The sequence below is a fragment of the Lissotriton vulgaris genome, chromosome 4_1 (genome assembly GCF_964263255.1).
Source record: "Lissotriton vulgaris chromosome 4_1, aLisVul1.2, whole genome shotgun sequence".
Taxonomy (NCBI): Eukaryota; Metazoa; Chordata; class Amphibia; order Caudata; family Salamandridae; genus Lissotriton; species Lissotriton vulgaris.
Window position 1 is genome coordinate 1,523,799,265 of NC_141691.1, and position 11,604 is coordinate 1,523,810,868.

Below are 11,604 nucleotides of genomic sequence, written 5' to 3' on the forward strand. Positions count from 1 at the left end.
TTCCCTCGCGGCCGGGCTTAGCTCCGCCCCCCGCCCTCACCGACCGGCCGGGCTTTGCTCCGCCGGTCCAGCGCCACAGATCACTTTGCCAGACTGCAAGCCCCAGGGGCACATCGCGCTTTTCCCACGCGCCAGGAGGCGCTTAAAGACTTGCCTGCTCCTTCGTCCCGCGAGGACGCGCACGGGCCACGCCGGACTAAGCCCGGGCAAAGGGCGGGCCCTCTGTGGCCCTCAGAGGCACAAGGAGGACGGGACGGAGCCACTCCCCCTGACCCCATTACACTGCCAAGGTAATAACTTTATGACCTTCTTGACATTTTGGCAAGGGATCACAAACTGAACTTTAGTTGAATACTCTTTAATATCCTCAGAGACCTTGTTATAGCCTTGTGATAGCCTAACACTTGCACACCCCATGATGACACACAAGGGGGTGACCAATAAATCTATCAGCCAGAGAGGCTTGCACTCAGGGTCACAAGTTCTATGCAGGCCATCTCCGCCCACCGCCAATATGAATGAACCTGCCAAGTCTAGCATATCCATCAACCAATTGCCCGACCCAACCAATGGCATACCACAACACCTCTCGCTGCTGGATGAACTAAATTCCCTCTGCAAAACAAGGTATGCCACCGTGGAATCCAGAAATGAAATCAAAAGTTCCTCCCCTTGCCTCGCTAAACGAACCAGTATGTCAACCCTGATCGTCAGCCCCCTCGCCCAACCCAAAAATGTTAATACACCAAACACAGTTTCCTCGCATCCTCATCCAAGGTAAGTGGGATGGGGTCAAGCTCACAGGGAATAAATCAAAACAACAAAAATTCTGTTTTAGCTCTCCAGTGCCTGCAACTAACCCCTTTCAAAAATTGGAAGAAAAAATAGACCAATGGATAACCTCCTTCAATTCGAACATTTTGGCCCAGATTGAACAAACGGTTGGTTCATTCATTTCTCCACTGATTGTCAAAATTACCACCTTAGAGGATAGGCTGTCGGGAATAGAGAAACGTTTAAAGGCCAACCAAACCCGCACTGAAAATTCTTTATCATCAATCGGTCCCAACCCACTTGGTACTAAAAGTAACAATCAAACTTGCCCCCTAGTCCCTATCCTTCCACCCCCCAATGCACCTAAAGCTAATCACAAACCGGGCCCTTTACAACATACTGCTACAAAAGTAGAGTCTAATAAGAACACAACTCATATACAGCTACCCCCGGAGGCTGCACCCTTTGTGTGTGTTCTGGCGGGAGTCTCAGAAATCAAACATGGAAAAACTGAACGGGAACAAGACTTACTTAACACAGTCACATATTGGCTACCTAAAAACAGGCCCCTGCCCCTAGGTTTTGAAAATACAATCAAGCCTGTTAGAAGGGTGGGTTGGCTAGGCCCCCTACAAAAAGATATTGATGGTGACCTTGTTCTAATAAAGTTTAGAAGCAGCTCAGTCGTTCCCTACTTGCGAACTTTTTACCCCCGTGAAGGTGTTGGCCCTATATCCATCTGGGACCTAAGCGACTTCTACCCAAGCATGGTATATACCCCTAGGCTAAAACCAAGGGCAGAGTCAGCTCACCCAAAGGGCAGAAATACGCGTGCACTGTGTGGCCATGGCTTTTCCGCCTTCAACCACCCTGTAACAATGTACACTGGCCATGGGTATGGAAAATCATGAATTCTACTATGAAACAAAGGAACTTATTCATGCAACATGGACTAATGTTTTATCTTTCTTCCACTTTGTGTTTTTGTATGTAATTTTTGTCATGAATGTTTTTAAATGTATGCTTTTATGATTTTAAACAAAATCGAATAAAGCTAAAGAACTACAAGAACACTGCTGTTGATCATCTGTAGTTGACCAGTTTGTTTCGCTTGACCTATTTCTGCTGAGATTGCTTTTTCACATGATATTTTTCTAAAACCGGACTCTGCTTTTGCATTCTTTTTTGAATTCTTGGACAGGCACACTTAGAATTATAACCTAATCACGCACCACTAATCGGGGACCCGCACACAAGGATGTAAAAAAGTGCACTACTGAACATCAAATTGTTTCTCCTTGTGCAGCAATTGTAACAGGTCAGGAGTGTCTTTCTGAAGACTGAATTAAAAATATTTTATGGCTTCAATGTCATTTCACAGAAGGAATTTTTGAAGAATTGGTAAAAAGGATTCTCATCTTCAAATAACTGCGAAAAGGGTTTATAAACTGCTCTGTACTGAAATCTATAGAATCTGCTTTTTAGCTGTGAAATCACTAATTTCCCTTTTTAAATAACATGATCAGCCTAGATACATTGTCAAATCCTCTGAAACATGTTTGTTGTAATAATATTGGGTTTAAAAATTGTATCACTATTCTTTCTAGTATTGCATCTAAGGATAGCTCCACACCCTTTCTTTAAGTGTTAACCCCACCTCCATTGGCTGACCTGTTAGCCCGCTCGCCCTGAAAGCTCTAGTCTAGAACCGCCTCTGGATAACCCTTAAATTCGAAGAGTTCCAGAACAACCACATGGTTTGATGGAAGTACCATTTCCTCGGAAAGAGGTATAGAAATACACACCAGGGCAGAATAATTTATTACTCAAAATACAGTACTTAAATACTTGGGGAAAAGTCTATTTCCAGGAGTTCTTGCCAAAGGGTCAGCAAACAACTAGACTGAACATACAAAAATGTTAGTAAGCGTGTGAAATCTGTCTGCATACTCAGTATGATTGTTTGGGTCCAGAAATACAGCTTCAACGTGCACCAGTCATGCTACAATTTGCGAATTAAGATTTTGAAATATCAGAAACCTTACTTGCCAAATGGCAAACAGAGAGGAGTCAGTTATTACAAGAGTCACAAAATACCGAAAAAGCTAAATTCCGAATAATAGAAAACACAAAAGATTCTGCTGTTAATAACCACCAGGGTAGTGTGGTCTGCAACGGCACATCCAAAGCCGGCGCCCATGCCAGGCAGCACTCACTGACAAACTGTAAAGTTTAAATCGGGTGTCTTCTAGGCTAAAAATTCTTCCGGAATCTTGAAGAAGACTAGAAAACCATGTATACCAAACCTCCTTGAAACAGAAAGAAAAGAAGGAATAAAACAATTGTCACTTGTTCTCGCGTTTTCCAAACAACTCAGTTAATGACAGGTTTTTCACTTGCATTTTGGGACTCGTAGTTGTGTTTAGCAAATCAAATGATAAAATCAGCACTACTGGCATAAGAATGTTCGGGTAATTTAAGAGGCCAGATTCCCAGGGGTACACCGGTGTATAGAGAATGTTCGATGCATGCTAAAGCGAATGGCCAAATAGACTGCCATTTTAGTAGAAAATTGATTTTTTTTAAAGTGCGTAGTAAAACACTGCTCACGTTTTCCTTTGGGCCGCTGCGCGGGGTGTTCTGCTGCGGCACCGGTTCGGGGTAGATGAACATCTTAGACACCGCGCCATCGTCCACAAAGGGGCTGCTCGGCACCTCGTCCTGCTCCATCAGTCCTCTAAAGGTAAACAAACAGAGTTTGCCGTTACCTATTTTCGCTCCCACCTACTCTATATTAACCTATCCTCCCTCCTTCGCCACGCCCACCGTTCTTCTCTGCAGCTTCCCAAGAGTCGCATACATACAAAAGTCTCACGTGGAGCACAGGCACAGATTGGGAACGGGGCTGCGATGAATACAGCCCCGTCACCCCGCTACTTTTGAGTTACACCCAGCCTTACGCATGTACCTTCACACAGTAAGGTTGTTGCGCACCTGTAGGCCCTCAAGCGCACTGCGCCTATAGTTTGCTGCGACTCTCACGTGCCGCGTTTCTAACCTTGCTTTGGTAACGCCAGTGTTGAACCTGATGTAAACAGCCTTTCTTTCAGTGCACAGTCAATTACGCTCGACGGTAACTTTATTGCAGAAAATGACCCTACGCTTCACTCCTACATGCCACCAGGAACATGCGCTTTGAATTCTGGAGTTCACTTGTAGCCCCCCACAATAACGATAGCCACGCCCTGTTATCTCGGCATCTCTAACATTAACGCAGCCATTCAGTCAGTCTGGGTTTATGCTCTAATACCAAGATGCATTTTGGGGTTATTAGTTCCGCTCAGGGCTTTAAGTGGGACGAAAAAGACGCGAGGATGGGGGTACATAAGTAAGGAATTGGTTTCAAAATGCAAATTACATGTCCGTGGTTCCCATTGTGTGCTACCCAACCGGTACTTTGCTTCCTGTCTGAGCTTTCTTTTATCGCCACATGAATTATTCCACAACTAATACACATCTAAAACCGGACAGGACTTTTGGCTCTGTCAGTGGTTTGTTAGCTGTTTAAGATAAATGAGTAACAGAAATTATTGTGTTGTAAGTCAAACTGAAAATGTTTCAATTCTGAAATTGTGAATTAAACATTGATTAGCCTGTGGTCGGGGGTAGTGGTCTTCTCAATGTCCCAATCATCCCTTTATGTTCAAACAATGTTATACTTCTACACACTTTCTTTCATAATCTCGATTACCTGCATGTCTAACACCTCATCTCTTTCCTCTTCAGCACCCTCTTTCCACTCCCCCCTGAATGCACCTCCTTGCACCTCTTTCACTTCACCAGCCCCATCCACACAAGAGCCCACTCCCACCTTTTTGGTTGGAACCCACTCTCACCTTTTTGGTTGGAACCACTCTCACCTGTAAACACTGCATTTTCTTTTACTTTCGCCACGTCAATATATGGACAACTGTGTACTTCCTTCCCATTTATTTTTACACAATCACAATTCCAACTGAGATACTTGACCACTGCTCAGTACGCTCTGTAGACAGGCCAAGGATCAGATGACCATGCATTCTGAACACCTTTTTGACCCACTGACTGGCAGTGTGAGATATTTCCTCTGCCTCAAATCCACAGCTCTCAATTGTGGCTATTACAAACACTAATATGTTACACTTAAATAATACAGAAGCACAACATCCTGAAAATAGCTAATACTTTTAGGGAATACAAGATTAAGTAAAACATGCGAAATAGAAACAGGAATTAAATTGCGGACACTGATTACTTTTGTAATAACGAGGCAAGCCCATTGAGGTTGGTAGAATGAAGCTTTAATGAAACAGCCCAATACACGTCTGAACAGCACCGCAGCTGGGAAGCCACTGTCAGTGAAAACTTTATGTAACGGCATAAACGGTGTACACTAGAATGTGGAATGTTGGGGAAACCAATGAGGAGGGAAGGTAAGACTATGTAAATCAGATAGCTTGCAGGAGAGTCTTAAGTCAGTTATTGTCGCATGCCATAGTCATTGCAGGCAGCAGTAACTGCGATTACAACACATCTTCCTCTCTTGAAATTTTGCAGGACATGGCATGCTAGTCACATACAAAATCGCTATATTTTTTAGGTTTGTTGATACATCTAGAAAAATCTTCCTGTGATACCATGACTGTCACCCACAACATCCGAGTCAGTGTTAATCATTTTCTTTACAACGGTCAGGTTGTGGTGATCAGTTGGTACAGTAGAAGACGGGACGTCAACAACACTGGAGTCACTGTTTCTTACATGCATTTCGTCACTCATATTCATTGACCCGTGCACATTTCCTGGTTTATCATAGTTGGGGTTCCCGGTTTTATGGTACTTATTTTTTTAACATTTCCATCTGTATTTATCCATATTTTTTTTGTATTTTTTTTTTGTATTGATCCACATTTTGTTTTGCCGCAAGCAAAAACAAAAGATGCAGCTAGTATTTTTACACATTTATTTCACTAGGCAATGTGCGTGGTTGTTATAGGTTTAGATAGATTTATGTAGATGGTAAATGGGTTACTGCTTTTAACAAAGATCCTTTTGTTACTTGCAGTTAGTAAACTGCAGTCCTCCTAATGTAACCCTTACTGTTTTATGCAACACATCATTTACATTTATTTACACACATATGACTTATTGTCAAGCACTTTGAGGCCTTGCATTATGATGAGTAGGGCTATAGCGCTGTAAAAGAAATAAATAAAATAGCAGAATTTAAATTGTTATTTGTTTAAATACTGGGATAAAACACCACATCTAACATTCCTACAGTGCGTTTATATCTCTTGGCTCCAGTGACTGAACTAAGTCAAAAGCAGGCCTCTCTTAAGTACCTGTGAAGTGACAAGCTGTGTGCATTTGTTATCCCTCAATTGCTTTTCTGGCTGCATCTTCCTTCTCACCAGCCCCCACACCTCATAGCTTCCAGCCAGGATACTTAACCAAAAGGGGGCCTGATGGCCCCTTAATGTACACCTTTGTTATGGGCTCAGCTGAAATTTGATAAGCCCTCTTCCCGTCCTGCACTAAGACAAGCTTGTCTTCTCCTGGCACACAGCTGCAAAGGTTTATTGGCATTTTTCCGTTTCTATTTATAAATACAGAAGTAAAAAAATATTTTTCTGTCTGTATTTATATGCAAAAATCAGTTTAAACGGAAAACCGGGAGCCTTAATCATAATCAACCCATAAATCATTATTAGGATTGCTCCCAAGAGGCTGACTAAGCTGTTTGCCATCAGTGCTGCATTTAGCTAGTGTGTTCATATGCCACACTTTGCCATCACAGAGTTTGGCAGCATTATCGTACAATTTGCATATGCGAAGGGGGGTAGTGAATCTACTTTCACCTTTCTTGACCTTCTTTTCTAGACAAACTTTAACCAGGTCACCAATATTAAATGAGTGTTCCTTGACACCAAGTCTATTGTCATCCCATTCCTTATAGCACATTTGTGCTTTTTCGATGTTGCTTCTTATGGTTTCGGGTGACCACTCAATCTGTCTTGACGTTTTCATCCACCCTAAGTCCCTGCAGATCAGCTGTCTACTTCTCATGAGAACAAAAGGTGATTCATTAGTACTGGTGCTGGGTGTAATTCTGTAAGCCCATATGAGCTTACAAATTTCTACTTCCCAATTAAGATTACTATATTTGGACAATTGTATGTTGCATTTTATGACCCTGTTGAATCGTTCAACAAGGCCATTCCCTTCAGGATGATAGAGCGAGTTGGTATTGTGAGTTATGCAATTCCTCTTGTGGAACGATTTGAATGCTTCAGACGAGAATTGGGGTCATATGTCGGTTAGGATGCACTTTGGTAGCCCCTCACTCATGAAAAGTTTGTCCAAGATTGAAATGACACAGGTACTGTCGGCACTTTGGTATGATTTTAATCTCAAGCCATTTTGAAAAATGATCCATGACCACCAGAATGTATTTGATTTCACTATCATGGCCTTCAATGGGTCCAGTTATGTCGAGCCCTAATCTCTCCCAAGGTATGCTCGGGGATACAATGGGATTTAGGGGAACTCTGGAAACCTTTAGACTTTTGTCAGAGTCATTGCAACTCACACAATTTTTGAAAAGGACTTCGACTTGTGTGTCTACCCCAGGCCACCAATAGTTGTTTTAACTCTTACTTTGGTCTTAGATATGCCCAGTTGACCAATGTGGCAACGTTTTAGAATTTTCATGCTCAGTTTTGTTACTGCCTATGACTAGGATATCGTCTTGGAAAAATTTGATGCCAACAGCGCCCTCAAAGATGGTTGACATTATACTTTGAAAAGGGGCTGCGACTGAAGCTAAACCAAAAGGTACCAGAGTGAAGCCATAGAAACCAAACAGTGTAATGAAGGTTGTGTATTTTTTAATATCAACATGTAAAGGTCTATGATGGAAAACAGTTTCATACCCTTAGTGGCATTAAAGATTTCATTTATACGTGGCAGTGGAAATTGGTCAACAATAATATTTTTATTGAGATCTCTTAAATCAATGCAGAGTCTGATTTTACCATTGGGACGTTTTACAACAACCATGGGAGAAACCCACTCTGCAGATTCAATTTCTCAATCACCCCATTGGTGACCAGTTGGTTGAGTTCAGTCTGGAAATCATCTCTTATAGATAACAGTAAGTGTCTTACTTTATGACTATAGGGTGAAGCATTATCTTTTAACTCAATTTTCTGTTGAAAACTGTTGAATAGACCCACTTTTCCAGAGAAGACTTCTGGGTATTCCTTGAGTAGATTATCATTAAATTCATTGTTATCTTCAATTGACATGACAGGGTCAGTGCTGTTAGGATTGAGAATGATCCCTAAATCAGCTTGATCGTTCAACCCATGGACATAGGGTCCTCTTTTTACCACAAAGATATTGCAAAAGGCTTTCCTACTCTTGAATTCAAATTCAAGTTCACAATTTCCAATGAATTCAAAATTGTTACCAGTATAACTTTTGGCAATTACATTAGACTTTTCAAGGGAAGCAGCAATTTTGTTAGCAAAATGTTGTTTCCAAATATTCTCATTGACAATTGTAAATGGAGAGCCTGAATCAGCAACAATGTTCGTTGACACCCCACCCATTTTAATTTCACATATGGGTTTCTTGACTTTCATAGTATTAACATCCTTGTCAGAATCTGATTTTTCAGATTCATCTGATTCCATACAAACCTCACTCTGAATGTGTCGGACAGGCTTTCTACGTTTGTAGAATTTCTTATTACATACTTTAGAGAATTGCCCAATTCAACCACAAGAGGTACATTTTTTTAAACCTAGCTGGACACTTTTTGAAGTCTCCCAGGTGGGAAGACGGTCCGCAACAATAACATTTCCTATCAGCGTTTTCACTGTATTTCTTCATGTAGGTTTCCTCCTCCCTGCTCTTTTCCTTATGAACAACATTCATATTGCTCTTATTAGTGTGTTCCTTATTTTTGCATTTTTTGGTATTAGATAAGTTAACTAATTTAACTTCATTTGGCTCCTCTAAAACAGCTTTTGCACACCTTCCTGTGAGTTCTACTTTTTTGACTAAAGTAACCACTTCTTTTACCGGAGATTCACCATTAACCCAAAGTTTGTCCTGAATATTGGGGTTACTGGCGTGCATTATGATCTGATCCCATATGTAACTGCCCAAATCTACATGTTAAAGCCAAAGTATTTAAAGCTGACACGTTCTCATCAATGCTCTCGTTTTTGCATTGTTTCCTTCGTGAAAGTTTGTAGCGATCAACAGCTACATAAACTATAGGTGAAAAATGTGCATCAAAATCATCCAAAGCATGCTTGAATACATCATTACCATCTCTAACTTTTTTTTCAATTTGGTTATAGGTTTTAAGACCACCGGGACAAAGGCAATAAAGTAGGACTTTATTTTTTTGATCCTGAGTGAAACTTTCATCTTGAACAGTTTCAATGTAGTTGCAAAAATATTCCTTCCACTCTTTCCATGGCATGCAAGGTTCACCCTTAAGTGGAAGGAAGGGTTGTGGCTGTGAGAGGTTTAAGGAACTTAAGGCACACATGGTATATCACTGCTAGAGTTGATGTAAATATTGAAGAAATTGACAACACAAAAATATGCAAATTTGTCAAACACTGTGTGAAATTCAAGTTACTAGCAAGGTGTGCATATCGCCGTGAGATGTGCACTGTAGACTGAAAAGAAATTAGGCATGGGACTTGTACAAATATTCAAGGCTTTACGATGTGGAGATGTAATTTAACAGAAAAGTACATTCAATTGATTTAATGATGTTAACATGTATCTTTAACGTTGTAGAAGGTGCACGCAGCAATAGATGTGCACACGGCAGGTGCAGCTTTAAATTAAATTAATTAAAAAACTTCCGCTATGAAGGGAGTGCACTCCGCTTGAAGATTACATGTGGTGAAACATACAGGGTTTTGGAAAAGTTTGAGATGACGATCCTTCGGTATAAACTTAAAAGGGGTGTGCGTGTCAACGAAAAGGACACACACAGCATCGGTTGCCTAGAGACCAAATGTGAGTGCGAGCCATGTGAATAAAATGGCAGCCTCACGCTGGTTTACGTAGTGTTTTCTTTAGAAAGTGGAGCGCATGGTGAAGATACACTGTATAGCGCGCCACTGATGGCGCATGTTGCCAAACAACTTCATTACAATGCGTGCTGAAAAGGGCTCCACACGTCTCCCCCAGGTAACCGGCAAAAATAGATCTTCCTGTACAATGCTCAGGAACAGTTAGAAGATTGTGGGTTGAAATTCCCCAGGTTGCCGCATGATGCCGCTGCCAGGGGACGACAAATACGATGCTCCCTTTCAGCCTTCCAATAAGAAGTTCACCTTCTCAGAGCTGCACACATCAGACTGTGAGTTTGCTTCCATGTAAATCTAGATTGAATTCTTGATTGAAGGTAGTTGATGTGAGGGGCCGTCAGCTCGTCGCCACTTGTAATAACGAGGTTAGACCGATGAGGTTCGTAGAATGAAGCTTTAATGAAATAGCCCCATACACGTCTGAACAGCACCGCAGCTGGGAAGCAAATGTCAGTGAAAATGTTATGTAATGGCATAAAAGGTGTACACTAGAATGTGGAATGTTGGGGAAAACAATGAGGAGGGAAGGTAAGACTACGTAAGTCAGATCGCGTGCAGATGAGTCTCAAGTCAGTTATTGTTGCATGCCATAGTCATAGCACGCGGCAGTAACTGCGGTTACAACAACCTTAACATTTTTACATTAATTGTTCAGAAATTGATCAGTGTTTTGCCATTAAAGATAAGGACACAAAGGTAGGGATCTGTGTTAATTTCTGTTTTTAATGACTACTGGGACAGAGGCCCCAGGGCATCAAACCCACCTAAAGCCTTGGTTCTACTTTTAACATTGAAAGTGAAGAATCAAAGATCCCAGAATGACGGCTTTAGGCTAAGTACCTTGGCGGAAGGCATCACTTGACATGGGCCACTTGTTTGTTGATAGTGCAGAGACATTTTAAGGCATTGACAAAGTGGGAAATTGCCCAGAGCATCCACCTTCCAAGCCACCGCACCCACCCTCACCACAGACTCACTTCTATGTTTGTATGCACATTTCTCTTTTCTCTGCCTACCTATACATCTGCCTTTCTTCGTCAGGGTCAGTTTAAGGATTCGGGGGCCCTGTGCAAGGCACCTTTTTAGGTCGAGCCCTGCGGCAGTGCACATTCGCTGCTCGCTCAGTGAGGCATGCGGTAGTAGAGTGTAGGAGAGTAGGATCTGCTTTTAATGGTTACCCCCACTTTTTGCTGGTGTTTCACTGTTTTTTTACTTTGGTCTGGCTGGGGCCCTGCTTTTCAGGACCCCAGCCTAGGCGCTTCCTCTCTAAATTGATTGCATGTACTTTAGGTAAACTCCAGATTGGTTACTGGGTTACCCTTGTGAGTCCCTAGTATATGGTACCTTAGGTACTAAGGGAATATGTACCCCGGAGGCCTACCAGGGCTGAAACGTATTATGACACAACTGGGAAGCATTCCAAAATGGCACCACAGGTCTGCTACTGCAGCCTGGGTACGGTGGTGCATGCACCCCTTACTAAGATATAGGTTACCTATATCTACCTTTAATCACTGACACATATAAACTTATCAGACACTCCTATGGCACGCCTTATCAATCCTGAAGGTAGAGTGCTTGGTTTTGTGTGAGAGGGTGCCCATGCATGAGCAGGATGCCTCTGCAGCTTTCGGAATCTATTCTCTGAGGCTGTTCTGTGATGCAG

The 11,604-nt window shown here is 42.1% G+C and overlaps 1 protein-coding gene across 1 annotated transcript in view; it reads right to left on the reverse strand.

Annotated features, from left to right (window-relative positions):
• The window catches only part of LOC147724186 (kinesin-like protein KIF20A), a 434,630-nt gene extending 431,092 nt beyond the window's left edge, over positions 1-3,538 (reverse strand). The window contains exon 1 of the mRNA XM_086966965.1: positions 3,385-3,538. Coding sequence (XP_086823091.1) covers positions 3,385-3,504 — 120 coding nt within the window. The 5' untranslated portion in view covers positions 3,505-3,538. The remainder of the gene's footprint in view (positions 1-3,384) is intronic.
• Between the last annotated feature and the right edge of the window lie 8,066 nt (positions 3,539-11,604).